General features: G+C 42.8%; 1 protein-coding gene across 1 annotated transcript in view; it reads right to left on the bottom strand.

Moving 5' to 3' along the window:
* Positions 1–20062, bottom strand: part of UBA2 (ubiquitin like modifier activating enzyme 2) — a 43802-nt gene extending 23740 nt beyond the window's left edge. Inside the window, exons 1-8 of the mRNA XM_002762001.7 lie at positions 19874–20062; positions 17130–17213; positions 15282–15352; positions 13825–13889; positions 11941–12041; positions 8940–9061; positions 3325–3392; positions 2173–2294 (exon numbers count right to left, since the gene is read on the bottom strand). Coding sequence (XP_002762047.2) covers positions 2173–2294; positions 3325–3392; positions 8940–9061; positions 11941–12041; positions 13825–13889; positions 15282–15352; positions 17130–17213; positions 19874–20011 — 771 coding nt within the window. The 5' untranslated portion in view covers positions 20012–20062. The remainder of the gene's footprint in view (positions 1–2172; positions 2295–3324; positions 3393–8939; positions 9062–11940; positions 12042–13824; positions 13890–15281; positions 15353–17129; positions 17214–19873) is intronic.
* Between the last annotated feature and the right edge of the window lie 339 nt (positions 20063–20401).

Here is a 20401-nt window from a genome sequence, read left to right as displayed (position 1 = left end):
AGGAAATGAGGTGAAATGCAAGCTGGGGAGAACAGTATGCCACTTGCTTAAGATAGCAGAACCTGTGCATGTTGGAGAGCAGACAAAAGAAACCAAGGGAAAAAAATCATCCAAGACACAGGGCAGAGACAAAAACACTGTTGAAAGCAAAATCCCATGTGGAAGAGTTAGCCTTTACTGAAAGTGGTTTCTCTCTAGTAGGGAAAAAAAAAAAAAAGAAACAAAAAGATAAAAGAGTTTTCAGTGGGCTGGACGTGGTGGCTCACACCTATAATCCCAGCACTCTGGAAGGCCGAGGCAGGCGAATCACGAGGTCAAGAGATTGAGACCATCCTGGCCAACATGGTGAAACCCTGTCTCTACTAAAAATACAGAACTTAGCTGGGTATGGTGGCACGCCTGGGGTTTCAGCCTCTCTATTTATTAGTCCCAGCTACTTGGGAGGCTGAGGCAAAAGAATCACTTCAACCCAGGAGGCGGAGGATACAGTGAGCAGAGATCGTGCCACTGCACTGCAGCCTGGCGACAGAACAAGACTCTTTCTCAAAAAAAAAAGAATAAATAACTGGGCGTGGTTGTGTGCACCTGTAGTCCCAGCTACTTAGAAGGCTGAGGCAGGAGAATAGCTTCAACCCGGGAGGCAAAGGTTGCAGTGAGGCGAGATTGTGCCACTGCACTCCAGCCCTGTACAAATGAGACTCCATCTCAAAAACAAAACAAACAAACAAAAAAACAGTTTTCAGTGATGTGGAACATTCTCTCAACAGGTAAATTATGTCCAATGGCTTCAAACCCGTTAATACATCCTTAAGGTCATCTGCTTAGTGAGAGTTGCAAGACTACCGAGGCAGGTTGATAAGAGCTGAGAAAGTTTTAAGTATCTACCGGAATAAACATGTTGGGGGCTAGGCTCAGTGATTCATGCCTGTAATCCCAGCACTCATGGAGGCAGAGGCTGGATTGCTTGAACCAGGAGTTTGAGATCTGCCTGGGCAACATAGTGAGAGCCCATTCTCCGTAAAAAGAAAAAAAGAGACCAAACCAAACAAAACAAAACTAAAACACTCACACACGTACAACTTGCTAGGGAGTCAAGTCAGAACAAATAACTTTTTTTTTTGAGTCTCACTCTGTTGCCCAGGCTGGAGTGCAGTGACAGGATCTCAGCTCGCCTCCTAGGTACTCAGCCTCCGAGTAGCTGGGACTACAGGCGCATGCTGCCACGCCCAGCTAATTTTTTTGTATTTTAGTAAAGCCAGGGTTTCACCGTGTTGCCCAGGCTCATCTCTAACTGCTGAGCTCAGGCAATCCGTCTGCCTCAGCCTCCCAAAGTGCTGGGATTACAGGCGTGAGCCACTGTGCCCAGCCCAAAAAAACTTTTAAACACCAACCTGATGGTCTAGATGAACAACAATTATGGAGACCCAATCAAAACAATCTCATAGATTTCTCTAGAAATATTCAACAGGCAAATAATATATACTGATGAAAAGGGATTTCACCAAGAACAAGGGGCTTATGGAGTTCAAGGGCAATTTAGGACAAATGTCAGTCAAACCGCTAATAGAAGATAGGAGCAGGAAATAAAAGCAAAGATGAAGCCAGGCGAGGTCGCTGCCTGTTTGGGAGGCCAAGGTGGGCAGATCACCTGAGGTCAAAAATTCATGACCAGCCTGGCCAACATGGTGAGACACCACCTCTACTAAAAATACAAAATTAGCCGGGCATGGTGGTACACACCTGTAATCCCAGCTACTCAGGAGGATGTGGCAGGAGAACTGCTTGAACCCAGAAGGCAGAGGTTGCAGTGAGCTGAGATCATGCCACTGCACTCCAGCCTGGGTGACAAGAGCGAGACTCCATTTCAGAAAAAAAGTGATGAGAAGCAGAAAAACCAAGAAGTTCTGTAAAAAGTGAGGGAAAAAAAGACAACTAAGAAGGTATACAAGCAAGCCTCTAATTTTACCTCCTATTTAGATGTTATACTAACAGATTCTAACATTTTAAAAATTGCATATCTGGACCAAAATAATCATTTTATCAGGATGTCATGAGTCATATACACAGAAGCTTAATTCAATTTTATGAACTATTTTAAAACAAGCAGAACTAGAACAATACATCTATGCACAACAATACATCTACTCACAATTATAAAAAAGTAAATCTAACCTTGGTAAAAAGTTTAACTGGATCATATCCAGTTGATTTAGCCCATTCCTTAGTGGAAATACGTTTAATGTCACCATCTTCATTAGATGCTCTAGCTCTGGCTTCAGCTTCTGTTGGTTCCCCTACAAAACAATCATCATTTTATTTTCAATTGTAATAAATGTAGAACTGAATTCTTACTCAGCTTTGGAAATAAAAAGAGAGTCACTCACAGAAATCCCCAAATGCAATATACTCTGAGTTCAAGGAAAAAAGAAGTAACACGCTCATCAGCATCTTTTTATATCTGTTTCTTACCTTCTTGTTTTTGGAGACAGAGTCTTTGCTCTGTCAACCAGGCTGGAGGGTAATGTCAAGATCTTGGCTCACTGCAGCCTCTACCTCGTGGCTCAAGCCATCTTCCTGTCTCAGCCTCACAAGCAGGTGGGACTATAGGTGCACACCATTATGCCTGGCTCATTTTTGTATTTTTTGTAGAGACAAGGTTTTGCGATGTTGGCCCGGCTGGTCTCGAATTCCTGACCTCAAGCAATCTGTCTGCTTCAGCCTCTCAAAATGCTGGGATTGCTGGCGTGAACCATCTCGCCTGGCCTGCTGTACCTCAGTTTCTGAAAGCTACACATAAAACAGTTCAAAGCACAGACCAATTATGAGATCTAGGAACAATTTGCAGCTCTATTAGACTTGTAAAATTTCTCTCAACCTTGATTTCCTTTTTGGTAACCTAAAATCCCATTTTTTCGTAAAACATTGTTTTGGCCAGGCAGGGTGTCTTATGCCTGTTATCCCAGCACTTTGGAAGGCTGAGGTTGGTGGATCACCTGAGGCCTGGCATTTCAGACAAGCCTGGAGAACATGGTAAAATCCCGTCTCTACTAAAAATACAGAAATTAGCTGGGCACAGTGGCAGGCTCCTGTAAGCCCACTACCTTGAACCTAGGAGGTGGAGGTTGCAGTAAGACAAGATCATATCATTGTACTCCAGCCTGGGCAACACGAGCAAAACTCCATCTTAAAAAAAAAAATTAAATAACACATTAAACATACATTATCTAGCACATACAGCAATTTTTTCCCTTAAGCTACCAAAATTAAATCAACAAAATAAAGATAACAGTCGCTAATAAAACACATGCCAAATAATTTACTCACAGGCAGCTTCAGGGTCAGCTCTGTCAGGAGATACTTCTTGATCAGCATCTTCTTCCCCAAACAACTGGCTATAATTTAAGAATAGTAAAATACTTATGTACAAAAGAGCATTCTGAACCAACACCTAATTATTCCAAATGTTTAGCAGAGATAAAGAGTGAACGACTAGCTGGGCACAGTGGTTGATGCCTATAATCCCAGCACCTTGGGAGGCCACGGCAGGCAGATGATGAGGTCAGGAGTTCAGACCAGCCTGACCAACATGGTGAAACCCCGTCTCTACTAAAAATACCAAAATCAGCCAGGGGTGGTGGTGTGTGCCTGTAATCCCATCAACTCAGGAGGCTGAGGCAGGAGAATCACTTGAACCCAGGAGGCAGAGGTTGCAGTGAGCTGAGATGGTGCCACTGTACTCCAGCCTGGGTGACAGAGCAAGACTCCCTCTCCAGAAAAGAAAAAAAAAAATGAACTGATAAATGACTATAAATTTAAAAGTATTAACACAATGTGCTTAGCTTGCATCGTAATGTGAAGAGCAATTCAAGCAAGGTTAAATGTTAGCAGGCCTACAACCATTCCTATCAGCGAGGCTCTGCACATGTTAACGTTAAAATCTCTACTCAAGAATCAAGTGAGCAGTTTTCACTTACAACCTGGATAACATTCTAACACCAGAAGAATGTTTGTGAAGTACACCTGCAGCTACCTGTTCAACGAACATCACCATATTGGTATGTGCAGAGTCCTGATCTAGGGGACAGAAATTCGGCAACGAACAAAGTACCTTTTTTTCATGGTAGTATAGCTCTTTACTGCTGAATAGAGTCGTAACAAACAAATTTGAAGTTATTAAACTGAGATTCTCTTTTATTAATAAAGTTATCTTAAAAACTGTTTAATAACTTGTGGATTTAAGTTTCCAGTATTTCCTTAAGTATATGACTAACGAAAGTTATCTTAGAGAAATCCTTGGTACAACCCCCCACCCAAGTATAATTTCAAAGCTTTACTATTCACTCCCAAAAAGTGCATGTAACACTTGCTAAAATTAATGCTCTGCCAACTAGTGAATGCAAAATAGTAGACATCCCCTAACTTACAATAGCTCCACCTATGATTGTTCTATTTTACAACAGGTTAACTGAGGTATTAAAATACATTTTTGGCTGGGCATGGTGGCTCATGCTTGTAATCCCAGCACTTTGGGAGGCCAAGGTGGGTGGATCACCTGAGGTCAGAAGTTTGAGACCAGCCTGGCCAACCTGGTGAAACCCCATCTCTACTAAAAATACAAAAATTAGCCATAGCCAGGCATGGTGGTGGGCTCTTGTAATCTCAGCTATTCAGGAGACTGGGGCAGAAGAATCATTTGAACCTGGTAGGTACTAATTTTTGTACTTTTGGTAGAAATGGGGTTTCACCATGTTGTCGAGACTGGTCTCGAACTCAGGGCCTCAAGTGATCCAACCACCTGAACTTCTGTCATGAAACAATATTTGCTCAATTTTATCAAATGCTTTTTCTACATCTATGAAAATTATATAGTTTCTCTATTTTTTTTTTGAGGTGGAGTTTCGCTCTTGTTGCCCACGTTGGAGTGCAATGGCGCAATCTCAGCTCACCGCAATCTCTGATTCTTGGATTCAAGCTATTCTCCTGCCTCAGCCTCCCCAGCTGGGATTACAGGCATGTGCCACCATGCCCAGCTAATTTTGTATTTTTAGTAGAGACAGGGTTTCTCCATGTTGGTCAGGCTGGTCTTGAACTCCTGACCTCAGGTGATCTGCCCACCTTGGCCTCTCAAAGTGCTGGGATTACAGAGTGAGCCACTGTTCCCAGCCGTTTCTCTTTAATTTATTAACTAATGAACGATGTTTACAGATTTTCTAGTTTAAACCTTGCTTGCATTCCTGAATAAACACATTTGGCCACGGTACACTTTTTATTTTATATGATTCTAAATCCATACACTATTTTTTTTTTTTTTTGAGGTGGAGTCTTGCTCTGTCACCCAGGTTGGAGTGCAGTGGTACAACCTCTGCCTCCTGGGTTCAAGTGGATCTCTTGCCTCAGCCTCCTGAGTAGCTGGGATTACAGGTACTCGCCACCAAATCCAGCTAATTTTTGTATTTTTAGTAGAGATGGAGTTTTGCCATGTTGGCCAGGCTGGTCTCAAACTCCTGACCTCGGGTGATCCACCCACCTTAGCCTCCCAAAGTGCTGGGATTACAGGTGTAAGCCATCGCGCCTGGCCCCATATGCTAATATTTTATATAGAATCTTTGCATCTATTATTTATGTGTGAGATTGACTAGCAATTTTTTCTTATGCCATAATGGCCTCAACAGGTTTTGCCATCAAAAACATTTGCTAGCCTCATAACATGAGCTAAGTAGAATTCCCTTTTAAAAATTCCTTGGGGAAGCCAGAGCAATCAGGCAAGAAAAAGAAATAAAGGGGCCGAGGGCGGTGGCTCACGCCTATAATCCCAGCATTTTGGGAGGCAGAGGCGGGTGGATCAGGAGGTCAAGAGATCAAGACCATCCTGGTCAACATGGTGAAACCCCGTCTCTACTAAAAATACAAAAAATTAGCTGGGCATGGTGGTGCACGCCTGTAGTCCCAGCTACTCAGGAGACTGAGGCAGGAGAACTGCTTGAACCCAGGAGGCGGAGGTTGCAGTGAGCCGAGATGGTGCCATTGCACTCCAGTCTGGGTAACAACAGCGAAATTCCGTTTCCAAAAAAAAAAGAAAAAGAAATAAAGGGTATTCAAATAGGAAAGGAGGAAGCCAAATTGTCTCTATTTGCAGACGACATGATTGTATATCTAAAAGACCCCATCGTCTCAGTCCAAAATCTCCTGAAACTCATAAGCAACTTCAGCAAAGTCTCAGGATACAAAATCAATGTGCAAAAATCACAAGCATTCCTATACACCAATAACAGACTTAAAGAGAGCCAAATCAAGAACAAACTGCCATTCACAATTGCTACAAAGAGAATACAATACCTAGGAATACAACGAACAAGGAATGTAGGACCTCTTCAAGGAGAACTAGAAACCACTGCTCAACGAAATAAGAGAGGACTCAAACAGATGGAGAAACATTCCATGTTCATGGTTAAGAAGAATCAATATCATGAAAATGGCTATACTGCCCAAAGTAATATATAGATTCAATGCTATATCCCCATCAAGCTACCAATGGCCTTCTTCACAAGACTGGAAAAAACCTCCTTAAACTTCATATGGGCCAGGCACGGTGGCTCACGAGGTCAAGAGTTCGAGACCATCCTGGTCAACATGGTGAAACCCCATCTCTACTAAAAATACAAAAAATTAGCTGGGCATAATGGCGCATGCCTGTAATCCCAGCTACTTAGGAGGCTGAGGCAGGAGAATTGCCTGAACCCAGGAGGTAGCCGGTGCTGTGAGCAGAGATCGCGCCATTGCACTCCAGCCTGGGTAACAAGAGTGAAACTCCGTCTCAAAAAAAAAAAAACAAACTTCATACGGAACCAAAAGAGAGCCCGCAGAACCAAGACAATTCTAAGCAAAAAGAACAAAGCAGGAGGCATCACACTACCAGACTTCAAACTATACTACAAGGCTACAGTAATCAAAACAGCATGGTACTAGTACCAAAACAGAGATATAGACCAATGGAACAGAACAGAGGCCTTGGAGACAACACAACATATCTACAACCATTCAATCTTTGACAAACCTGACAAAAACAAGCAATGGGGAAAGGATTCCCTGTTTAATAAATGGTGTTGGGAAAACTGGCTAGCCATGTGCAGAAAGCAGAAACTGGACCCCTTCCTGACAACTTACACTAAAATTAACTCCACATGTTAAAGACTTAAACATAAGACCTAACACCATAAAAACCCTAGAAGAAAATCTAGGCAAAACCATTTAGGACATAGGCGTAGGCGAGGACTTCATGACCAAAACACCAAAAGCATTGGCAATAAAAGCCAAAATAGACAAATGGGACCTAATCAAACTCCACAGCTTCTGCACAGCAAAAGAAACAGTCATTAGAGTGAATCAGCAACCAACAGAAGAGAAGAAAATTTTTGCAGTTTACCCATCTGACAAAGGGCTGACATCCAGAATTTACAAAGAACTCAAACAGATTTACAAGAAAAAAACAAGCCCTTTCAAAAGTGGGCAAAGAATGTGAACAGATACTTTACAAAAGAAGACATACATGAGGCCAACAAACATGAAAAAATGCTCATCATCACTGGTCATTAGAGAAACGCAAATCAGAACTACAAAGATACCATCTCACGCCAGTTAGAATGGCGATCATTAAAAAATCTGGAGACAACAGATGCTGGAGAGGATGTGGAGAAATAGGAACACTTTTACACTGTTGGTGGGACTGTAAATTAGTTCAACCATTGTGGAAGACAGTGTGGTGATTCCTCAAGGACCTAGAAATAGAAATTCCATTTGACCCAGCAATCCCATTACTGGGTATCTACCCAAAGGATTATAAATCGTTCTACTATTAGGACACATGCACACGAATGTTCATTGCAGCACAGTTTACAATAGCAAAGACCTGGAACCAACCCAATGCCCATCGATGATAGACTGGACAGGAAAATGTGGCACATACACACCATGGGATATTATGCAGCCATCAAAAATGATGAGTTTGTGTCCTTTGTAGGGACATGGACGAATCTGGGAACCAACATTCTCAGCAAACTGACACAAGAACAGAAAATCAAACACCACATGTTCTCACTCACAGGTGGGTGTTGAACAATGAGAACACATGGACACAGGGAGGGGAGCACCACACTGGGGTCTGTTGGGGGGAAATAGGGGAGGGACAGCGGAGGGGTGGGGAGTTGGGAAGAGATAGCATGGGGAGAAATGCCATATATAGGTTGAAGGGGAGGAAGGCAGCGAATCACACTGCCACGTGTGTACCTATGCAACAATCTTGCATGTCCTTCACATGTACCTCAAAACCTGAAATGCAATTAAAAAAAAAAATTCCTTGGGGAGATTTTAGCAAGTTTAGTGAAATGAATCTAAAAATCATACAGGTTTGGGGCATTATTTAGAAAAATTTAAACTATTACGTTTCTCTAAGGTACAGTGCTAAATTCAGGCTTTCTATTTCCTTTTGAGTTAGCTAATTTTTTTTGGAGACAGAGTCTCATGCTGTCCCCCAGGTGGGAGTGCAGTAGTGCCATCTCCACTCACTTCAACCTCCACCTTCCGGATTCAAGTGGTTCTCATGGCTCAGTCTCCTGAGTAGCTAAGATTATAGGGGCACCACCATGTGCAGCTAATTTTTATATTTTTAGTAGAGACGGGGCAGGGGGTTGGCCAGGCTGGTCTCGAACTCCTGACCTCAGGTGATCCAACCACCTCAAGCCTCCCAAAGTGCTGAGATTACAGGTGTGAGCCACCGTGCCAAGCTGGCTGAATTTAACCTAAAAAACACTACAAGAAATCTGCTGGTGTCCCTTCACCCTATTTAAACATCCTAAGTTCAGTCTTTTCAAGAAAATTAAATAAAAACTCCATTTTCCATTGCTAGTACCGAAAAGCATGCCAAGAAATAAACACACTCTTACTTGAACAAGTACTTTGCCCAAACGATGCAATGTATAGGTTCTGAAGGTGTGTTGCGAATTGTACAGCCAGGAAAGGTTCTCTGGGTTGGCTTAGGATGACATTCATAACACTCAGTCACACCCTATGAAGTCAGAATATGAAAAAAATAGTTACTCCATTATGGTAGTTTCTGAACATTATAAGGTAATACAAACACTCATTCATCTTTATTCCAACTAGGTTTTATGTTGTCAAGAAATTTTAAAGTATTAGTGACTCCTAAATCCCTATTTTACGATAAACTAACACAACAGCTAACTGAATCTACCAGTCACAGCTAAGGCTGTGCCAGGACTCCAACGCCTGGCTCAATGAACAAGATTTACAAGCCAAATAAAAATTATTACACCTGAGTTTACCTTGATTGCACTAAACAGAAAAACGACTGGAAAGACAAATAGCAGCTTTCCAACAAATTACTTGTGAAAGTTGTAAATGTTATTTAAATATTATCCACAGCCATATCCCTGCATTTTTTTCTTTTTTGAGCAAAACTAAGTGGGTCTGGCGAATATTAACCATATCCTTGTAATCCCCAGTAAATTAAACTAAATGTTAATTTCAAGATAAAACAACGCACACAGAAAAATCCTATGTATCACTAAACCACATACTCTTCATTTTATTGATATACTTTTTTGGGAGGGAGACAGAGTCTCGCTCTGCTGTCAGGCTGGAGTGCAGTGGTGTGATCTTGGTTCACTGCAACCTCTGTCTCCCAGGTTCAAGCCATTCTCCATTCTCCTGCCTCAGCCTCTTGAATAGCTGGGATTACAGGTGTCTGCCATCACACCTGGCTAATTTTTTTTATTTTTAGTAGAGATGGGGTTTCACGACATTGGCCAGGTTGGTCTTGAACTCCTGACTTCATGGATCTGCCCACCTTGGCCTACCAAAGTATTGGGATTACAGGCATGAGCCACTGCACCCAGCCCATTTTATCAATATATATCTAAGTTTAAAGTTATAATTTAAGGAATTTATGCCTTCAAAAAAGTTTATAACACCTGAGACAACTTTTCAAAACTATCAAATGAATAATCTTTCATCATCTCAAATATTCCTAACTTGTCTTTTTTTTTTAAAGACAGGATCTCTCACCTGAGGTCAGAAGTTTGAGATCAGCCTGGCTAACATGGTGAAACCCCATTTCTAGTAAAAATACAAAATTCGCCAGGTGTAGCAGTACCTGTCTGTAATCCCAGCTACTCATGAGGCTGAGGCACAAGAATGGCCTGAACCTGGGAGATGGAGGTTGCAGTGACCCGAGATTGCGCCACTGCACTCCAGCCTGGACGAAAAGAGTAAAACTCCCTCTCAAAATATTTTTAAAAATAAATAATTAAGACAAGATCTCACTCTATCACCCAGGTTGGAGTGTAGTGGTGTGATCATAACTCAGAGCAGCCAAAACTGTCAAATACTGTTTTTTTTTCTTCCTAAGGCATCAGCAAAATACTATTTTAACATAAATTGCAGCAGACTTAAGTCTTCTCCGAAACACCATTTCTGATGCCCTCAATCATCCCATATGCTTTCTTGAGGGCAGGCACACAACATGCAGTCATGAGACGCATACTGCAATGCAGACAGAGAACTTCGGCCTTGATCTGTCAATAGATACTGAAGGCCTGCATTTATTTAACAATTTAATACATACTGACATACACAATGGTCTTTTGTAGAATGGTACTGAGTAAGGTTCCAAGAATAACATTTAGCAGTTAAAACAAATGAGGCCAAACTTCTAACATGGATAAGCTGCCAAAAAAATATTAAGAGACAACCAGCAAATGTTAAGCACAGTATAATTGTCTTTCTATAGTTTCAAAATGTGAACAACAGTTCCTCAAATCTATCTATGATATTTAATTTCTTGAACTGAAAGAAGATCTGTACAGCAAATGAAGCTGTGTTGAGGTTTTAAAAACTGAGGTATGAGGCCGGGCGTGGTGGCTCAAGCCTGTAATCCCAGCACTTTGGGAGGCCGAGGCAGGTGGATCACGAGGTCAAGAGATCGAGACCATCCTGGTCAAAATGGTGAAACCCTGTCTCTACTAATGATACAAAATATTAGCTGGGCATGGTGGCGCGTGCCTGTAATCCCAGCTACTCAGGACGCTGAGGCAGGAGAATTGCTTGAACCCAGGAGGCAGAGGTTGCGATGAGCCGAGATCGTGCCATTGCACTCCAGCCTGGGTAACAAGAGCAAAACTCGGTCTCAAAAAGCAAAAAAACAAACAAACAAAAAAACTGAGGTATGAACACACAGGTATTTTGCTCTATTATTCTCTACTTGTATTTAAATGTTCGAAATACTTCACAAATATACCCCTAAAAAGTTTTCAAAGTTCCCTTCCACTCTATAAACCCAGACTCTTTTAGACAATGGAATTTTTTTTTTTTGAGATAAGAGTTTCACTCTTGTTGCCCAGGCTAAAGTGTAATAGCGCAATCTCAGCTCATTGCAAGCTCTACCTCCTTGGCTCATTCTCCTGCCTCAACATCCCGAACAGCTGGGCTACAGGTGCACACCTCCATGCCTGGTGAATTTTTTATATTTTCAGTAGAGGCTAGGATTCACCATGATGGCCAGGCTGGTCTGGAACTCCTGACCTCAGGTGATCCACCTGCCTCAGCTTCCCAAAGTGTTGGGATTACAGGTGTGAGCCACCACACCCGGCCAACAAAAAGAAATTTTTGATGCCTGATAGATCATATTTATCAGTCTAAGGATTTTAATACACAAATTAAATGAAACAAAATGGCATAGCTGAAAGATTTCCTTACCCATAGTCTTTTAGGCACCCTTATAGAATTTTAAGTTTTATATAAGCATAAAAATCCTTACATTTTGGATATCCCATCTGCTCATTTTATATAAAAACAAAGTTTATTTCCTCTCCCTCCAAGTTTCCTAATAAGTATTTGGAAGTTAAAGAAAATTAAACTTTTCTTTACCTTTTTGATAGTAGTTACTTGTCCAAGATACCCAGCAGTTCCACTTTCAATAAGGGGAACATCAGCTGCCAGGCACATTCTATTAACATGGTTTCGAGCAGCTAGAAGTAAAAAAACAGCATGAGTTTTTGAAAAATCAAATTAGTCATCTTTAATTAGGATGACACAGACCCAAAACTATCATACTGACTTCATTTTTTGTACCATTTTCTTTCTTTCTTTTTTTGAGACAGAGTCTCGCACTGTTGCCCAGGCTGTAGTGCAGTGGCACAATCTCGGTTCAGTGTAATCTCCACCTCCTGGATTCAAGCAATTCTCCTGCCTCGGCCTCCCAAGTAGCTGGGACTACAGGCGTGCACCACACCCAGCTAATATATATTTTTTTGTATTTTTAGTAGAGACAGGGTTTCACCATGTTGGCCAGGATGGTCTTGATCTCCTGACCATGTGATCCACCCGCCTTGGCCTCCCAAAGTGCTGGGATTACAGGTGTGAGCCACTGTACCCAGTCATACAATTTTCTTATGAATAGGGCCAGAGTAATACAACTGTTAATCATAAACATTTAAGCAACACTCATTTAGCAAAATATCAAATAGAATTTATTTCACAAATTTACTCCAGAAAAAAGCACCCACAGAAACACATGATTTAAAAAAATCCACAGTGCCATCTTTCTATTTCTGCACCTTACGCAAAACATTGCTTCAAGGTGTTCCTTAACTCACCATTATTCTAATATAATTATCTGATAATACACAACAGAAGTGAAGGCAGAATGTAGAACACCAACTTGGAACTATTAAAGCAGTTTAAGGCTAGGAAAAAAGAGGAGTCAGGTTAAGAGAGTAAGTCCACGCTGGGAGCAGTGGCTCAACCCCATAATCTCAGCATTTTCAGAGTCTAAGATGGGAGGACTGCTTGAAGCCAGGAGTTCCAGACCAGCCTGGGTAACAAAGCAAGACTTCATCTCCACAAAAGTAAAAATAAAAAAATTTAGCTGGGTGTGGTAGCATATGACTGTAGTCTTAGCTACTGCAGAGCTCAGGCAAGAAAACTACCTGAGCCCATGTGAAGGCTGGAGTGAGTTATGATCACACCACTGCACTCTAGCCTGGGCAACAGTGACACCACCCCACCAGCCTTAAAAAATATATAAAAGTAATTTTGACTTTTCCTTCTGTTTTTTGTTTTGGTATTTCTTGCCCAGCTTGTTGCAAACTCACTTGACAGATATACTTTTACATGTTCAAGTAATTACAGGCAAAAATATCACTGAAGCATTTCCACCCCACCCTCCAGTCATACTTTTCCTTTTTTTTCAGACAGGACTGAACTCTGTTACCAACGCTGGAGTGCAATGGTGTGATCTAGGCTCACTGCAACTTCTGCCTCCTTGGGTTCAAGCCATTCCCCCACCTCAGCCTTTGAAGAAGCTGGGACTACAGGCATACGCCACCACACTGGCTAATTTTTGTGTTTTCTGGTAGAGATGAGGTTTCACCATGTTGGCCAGGCTGGTCTTGAACTCCTGACCTCAAGTGATCCTCCTGCCTCGGCCTCTCAAAGTGCTGGGATCAAAGGCATGAGCCACTGTGCCCAGCCACAGTCACACTTTTTGAGAGCTTTTCAATTCAATTTTGTTTATGCCTTTTGGAAGAAATGCAGAGAATATGATAGCTAAATTCCTGCCTGGAATAAGTCATTTCTATATAAAACTGCAATCAGTGGGGGAGCTTTAAACTTGATCTTTTAATTTCCTTTTTTTCATCTTTTAATTTCTAAATCACAAGTAAACAGTCTTAATAAATATTAAATTTGTAAACCAATTTGATATGGGGAACAGGAAATACTGAGAAATTGAAAGTATTAAAATAATCTCACCTCTGTTATCCAAAGCATTCATAACCAATATAAACTGTCGAAAAAATTCCACATTATAGTCAGGGCTACAAAACAAAATAAAAAAGGTCACCAAAACAACTGGCCTTCCACATGATCTTTGCAGTATAATAAACAGTTCTGAAAAAACATAAGTGTAAACAAAACTGATATTAGGATTATATGCCATATAAATAGTTAAGGTTTGACTGTTTCCAAACATAAGCAGATATTAAAGAAATTATTTCTCTCAAATTCCTATCATGTTTGGCCAGCTACCTAGGGCACAAGAGAAGGATCTCAAACTGGCAGAAAGATGGCATGACTTCCATTAGTCCCACTAGGCCTTCTTTGGGCAGCAAGTGCCTGGGAACACATCAAGAACACATTCCCAGGATCTGCCTGGCTTCTGGCTTCACTTCACATAAGGATCAGGCAAGGTTCAGGCCTCTAGGGTCTCTGCTTTTAGCAGCACTGGGAAAGCAACACTGGGTAAGGAGGTTACAGAGCTATAGGCAGGTTCAGACAGTAAACATCCAGTCATTAAAAAACAAGCTGGAGACACAAATGCCCTGAGAAAGTATAAGTACCTCAAGCAAGGATTATTTTAATACCATTTACTTGTGAGCTAAACTACCATAAATAATGGACAATTTCAGCCCACAGTTCCTTTGCTCCAATACCTCCAAAATTATATATTTACTCTATTTCTCTTTAGTGAGATAAACATATTTATGTACTGTCAATACTATTGCCCTACTACAATTCCAAGTGTTATACTACAGAAGTCAGAGTTCTAATAAACAGATTATTTTGGGAGGGAACTTTTTTTTTTTAGAGACAGAGTCTTGCTCTGTTGCCAGGCTGGAGTGCAGTGGTGCGATCTTGGCTCAATGCAACCTCTAACTCCTGGGTTCAAGGGATTCTCTTGCCTCAGCTTCCCAAGTAGCTAGGACGACAGGTGTGTAACACCAGGCCCAGCTAACTTTTGTATTTTTAGTAGAGACGGGGTTTCACCATGTTGGCCAGGATGGTCTTGATCTCTTGACCTCGTGATCCGCCCGCCTCAGCCTCCCAAAGTGCTGGGATTACAGGCGTGAGCCACCACACCCGGCCTGGAAAGAAACCTTTTAAACAGAAAAAGGCAAACACTTTAGAAAAGTCTGAATCATCATAAATAAGGATATTTCATAGTTTAAAGTATCTTCCTACTTAAGGCAAGAATATAAGGTCTTTATAAATTTCCAAGTAACTTACTTTCTCACTGCTTATTTAAATCATTCAAACCATGTATTTATGAACTGGTAAAAAGAATGCTATTTGTGAGCAGAAATTATAACTATTTAATAATTCCAGAAAAATCATTTTTAATAAGCTCACAAAGACTTCTGAGCTTATATATTTGTCTTATAAAACCCTTATACTTTACACAACTTTGCAACGTCATCATTAGAGCATACTTCATGATGCTGTCATGGTAGGCAATGATATTAGCTTTCGGGTAAAACTGCAGTACACTTTCCTTGGCAACCTGGAAAAATAAACAACACTGAATTACTACAAAACTTCTGTTCCTATCTGAAATCTGCTTCTAGAAGTCACAGTGCTGTTGTTTATCTACTTACATAGTACCTTATTCATATTAAACACCAAAGAAGTCCAAAAATGTGACAAAACTGCATTAGGACTAAGCTACACACATTTTATACCCTATACTTATAACAGGGCCGCCCCACCCAACCTGTGTACCACCAAACACACTTCTATATGAATGGCAAGCTTCAGCAAATATACAACATGAAGTAATCAAGTGTCATTCATTCACTCACTTAAAGTATTTACTGAGCATCTTGTATGTACCAGGAACTAGATAATGTACATGGTGAGCAAGAGAGACATTAATCAAATAGCCATCCAGGTAACTTTACAAACTGTGATGATAAATGACATGAAAATGATAGGGGAAAAAAAAAAGAAACGAAAGAAAATGACAGGAAAAGGCCAGGCGAGGTAGCTCATGCCTGTAATCCCAGCACTTGGGAGACCAAGGTGGGAGGATCCCTTGTGGTCAGGAGTTCTAGGCTGCAGTGAGCCATGACCACCATATCTGGGTGACACTCTAACTCAAACGAACAAACAAACAAACAAAAACCAGAAAATGATAGGAAAAGTAAAAGTTGTTATGAGAAAAATACCAACCTGACTTAGTCTAAAAGGTTTAGGAAAGTACTCCTGGATAAGGAAGCCAAATGATGAAAAGGAAAAACAAGTAGGGGTTTGCCAAACAGACTGAAAGACAGGCAAAGGGAAAAAATGTTTTAAGACTCTGAAACAGCCGGGTGCACTGGCTCACACCTGTAATCTCAGCATTCTGGGAGGTCAAGGCGGGTGGATCACCTGAGGTTGGGAGTTTGAGACCAGCCTGACCAACACAGAGAAACCCTGTCTCTACTTAAAAAAACACAAAAAATTAGCCGGGTTTGGTGGCACATGCCTTAATTCCAGCTACTCAGGAAGCTGAGGCAGGGGAATCACTTGAGCCCAGGAGGCAGAGGCGTTTTGAGGTGAGCAGAGATTCAGCCATTGCACTCCAGCCTGAGCAACAATATTGAAACTCTGTCTCAAAAAAGACTGAATCAGCCGGGCATGGTGGCTCACACCAGTAATTCCAGCAATTTGGGAGGCTGAGGCAGGTCAGGAGTTTGAGACCAGCCTGGCCAACATGCTGAAACCATGTCTCTACTAAAGATACAAAAAATTAGCTGGACATGGTGGCACACCTGTAATCCCAGCTACTCGGGAGGCTGAGGCAGGAGAATAACTTGAACCCAGGAGGCAGAGACTGTAGTGAGCCGAGATCACGCCACTGCAATCCAGCTTAGGGGACAGAGCAAGACTCCATGGGGTGGGGGAGAGGCTCTGAATCACCAAGGAACATTTAAAAGACTAAACAAAGGTCGGGGGAAACCGTCTTGTTTCAACGAGGACAGCAGCATAGGCTGTAGCTCCTCTAGCCCCCAAACACAGCAGTAGTCAACCTCTGGGGGCGTAGGAATATAAAGTGCATCCTAAGTAACCATTAGAAACTTCAATATGAAGAGGCCATGAAAGTCACACCATTCATGGATGATTTCCTTTTTAGACCAAAAAAGGAGGGTTTAATCTTTAGTCCTTTACTTGATATATTTTTATCCTTCACAATCCCTCAGCCTATTTTTTCCCTCCTACAGGACAGGTAGAATTAATCTGGTATCACAAACAGAAGCTCCATCAAAGAATTATAGAAATGGTATGAGAAATATAGTTACCTGTGCCTTTGATCTTCCAACATGTTTCTTTTGAAACAAAAACTGTCTGTTGAGGTTGCTGACATCAATAGTATCCAGATCAATCTACAAATGCATAAACCCCAGATAAATGACAAAAGTTCTGGTATGTTTAGGCTGTGCCACTACCCTCAGCACCTATAATCCAGAACCTTTGATATTTGCTACATTAGTGGAGAAAACATTTTTCGAATCCGCCATACCAAAATTATTAAACTGATAAAGAATAATGTAACGCATGTAAACATCTAGATTTATTTATTTATTTTTGAGAAGGAGTTTCGCTCTTGTTACCCAGACTGGAGTGCAATGGCACGATCTTGGCTCACCGCAACCTCTGCCTTCTGGGTTCAAGCAATTCTCCGGCCTCAGCCTCCTGAGTAGCTGGGACTATAGGTGCGCACCACCATGCCCAGCTAATTTTTGTATTTTTAGTAGAGACGGGGTTTCACCTCATTGACCAGGATGGTCTGGATCTCTTGACCTCGTGATCCACCCGCCTTGGCCTTCCAAAGTGCTGGGATTATAGGCGTGAGCCCCCGCACAGGGCCTAAAAATCTAGATTTAATGTCAGAGATAATCTTCTCAAAAATACTTTTTAAAAGATGCATTTTTTTGTTTAATCATCCTGGCAAATATTTCAGGAAATTCCTTGAATGCCATAAAAATACATGTAAATTTATTAAAAATATGTGTGCTGTTGACCAGGCTCAGTGGCTCACACCTGTAATCCCAGCACTTTGGGAGGCCAAGGTGGGCAGATCACCTGAGGTCGGGAGTTTGAGACCAGCCTGGCCAACACGGAGAAACCCTGTCTCTAGTAAAAAATACAAAATTAGCCGGGCGTGGTGGTGAATGCCTATAATCCCAGCTCCTCAGGAGGCTGAGACAGGAGAATCGCTTGAACCCAGGAGGTTGAGGTTGCAGTGAGCGGAGATTGCGCCATTGCACTCCAGCCTGGGCAACAAGAGCGAAACTCTGTTTTAAGAAACAAAACGAAGAAAAAAATATATATGGACTGTCGAGGTAAACACTAACTGAAAATAATATTTCTCTGGGCCGGGAGTGGTGGCTCACACCTAGAATACCAACACTTTGGGATACAAAGACAGAGAATGGATTGAGCTCAGGCATTCAAGTCCAGTCTAAGCAACATAGTGAGACCCTGGTGGCTACAAGAAATAGAACCATTAAAATTAGCGGGCATGGTGGCGCACACCTCTAGTCACAGCTACTTAGGAGGCTGAGGTGAGAGGATCACTGGAGTGTGGTAGGCAGGGGTTGCAGTGAGCTGAGATCGTGCCACTCTGCACACCTGCATTGGCGACAGTGAGACCCTGTCTCGAAAATCAAAAAAGTATTTCTCTATCAATCTGATTACTCTATGAAATGAAATACAAAATATTAAATTTAACTGTGCTCTGTTTTCTTCTTCTTTTTTTTTTTTTTTTTGAGGTAGGGTCTCACTCTGTTGCCCAGGCTGCAGTGCAGTTGTGCAAACACAGTTCACTGAAGCCTCGACCTCCCAGGCTCAAGCGATCCTCCAGACACAGCCACCTGGGTAGCTGGGACTACAGGTGCACACCACCATACCCAGCTAACTCTTTTTTTTTTTTGGTAGAGACCGCGTTTCCCTATGTTGCCCTACTTGTGTTCTTTTTCTTGAATGATACATGGCAAACAGTTACTGAATTTTTGCTGCCTCCCTTAATTCGTCTTCATCCATACACAATTTCCTTTACTATTAACCTGAGAACTGTGAAAGGAAACTTTTACACATGGTTAAAAAAAAGCGTCATGTTTTAAACGTGATCTCATTTTTGCTTAAATATATAATATATAAAGGAAAGAAACAATGATTCAGTAGGCCAGCTCTACTTTTTTGTTCATTCCATGTTTCCACTGGCCCTTAAAACACTTTCAACTCACACCTAAGGGCCAGGTAACATCTCCAATCTCTAAAAAGTTTGCATTAGTAGAAACAACTTGATTCAAAATGTCACTGGCTTCTTGTCAGTGTACACCAATGCAAAGGGCACAGTCCTAACGTCTTTAATGAAACAAGCGAGTACCATCTACTGCGAGAGCAATGACAGTCACGCAGCCTGCGGGGGAGCCTTGCCACTCGCTCCGTGACCTAGGGTAAGTTACTCAACCCCACTGCGTCTCCCTTTCCTCATCTGTTAAAAATAAAGCACGGTGGAAACAGCGTTTGCACTCCTCGGGTGGTGTGAAGATGGAGCGCGTTCTGTGTGTAAACCCGCTCGCGACCAGTGCTCGGGATGCGTTGGTCGCTATCACCACCATCCTCCGCCCCGGGTCGTTACTTCAGAGCTCGGAGGACGACCTCCAAATTAAAGTTACAATATCCGCGAGGGACTCGGTCCTCTTCCGCATCCCCTAGCAGCTGGGGATTTGTTTTCAAGCGAGGATACAAGGAGGCTTCACGCCCTAGAAGCGCACCACATTGGCGCTGCAGGGGAGGCGGGGGCACGCGGCCTCCTCGGCGTCCGGAGCCGGCCCAGCGAGCAGAGGCCCGCCCCGTCCCCAAAGAACAGTCCCTTCCCGCGAGGGGTCACAACCCGGGCCTCTCAGCTTGCCCCCGCCCCGCAACTTCGGTCCCAGGCTAGGGGCCCCAAGCCTCAGAGCCACGAGAGTTCTAGAACCCCCGAACACCGGCCCCCGCACCACAGCCCGCCATTCAACCGCTCGCGCCCGGGCCTTACCAGGTCGATGTGGGAGAAGCCGGTGAGCACGAGGTTCTTGAGGAGCTCGCAGCCAATGCCGCCCGCGCCCACCACCAGCACTCGGCCCCCGGCCACCGCCTCAGCCAGCTCCCGGGGCAGCCCCCGCGACAGTGCCATGGCGGGACAACCACGAGCGCGGCAGAGGCGGAGGCGGGAGAACCGAGCCTCGGCCGGAAGCGGCTGGGGGAAGGGCGACCCGGCTTCCGCTCCTGCGCACTGTGGCCTCCAGCAGTCACAGGCGGGGTCCGGCGGGCCAGACCCGGCGGTGCTGAATGCTCCAGGCCCGGGCCTGATCTTGCAAAAACCTGGAGACCTCCCACTGGGGCTGGCTGTGTTATTCCCACACGAGCACAGGCCCACCATCAGGCCTAAAAAGTCCAAGGGTCGCCTTCTAACCTGGGGTTTCAACTCCCAGCCAAGACTTCCATACAGGTTAGAAAACTGATACTCCTATACATAAAGAGCTCTTACAAATTAAGAGTCACCCCTAAAAAAATATAGGCAAAG

This window comes from Callithrix jacchus, chromosome 22 (genome assembly GCF_049354715.1).
Source record: "Callithrix jacchus isolate 240 chromosome 22, calJac240_pri, whole genome shotgun sequence".
Classification (NCBI taxonomy): Eukaryota; Metazoa; Chordata; class Mammalia; order Primates; family Cebidae; genus Callithrix; species Callithrix jacchus.
This window is presented reverse-complemented; position numbering and strand designations above follow the sequence as displayed.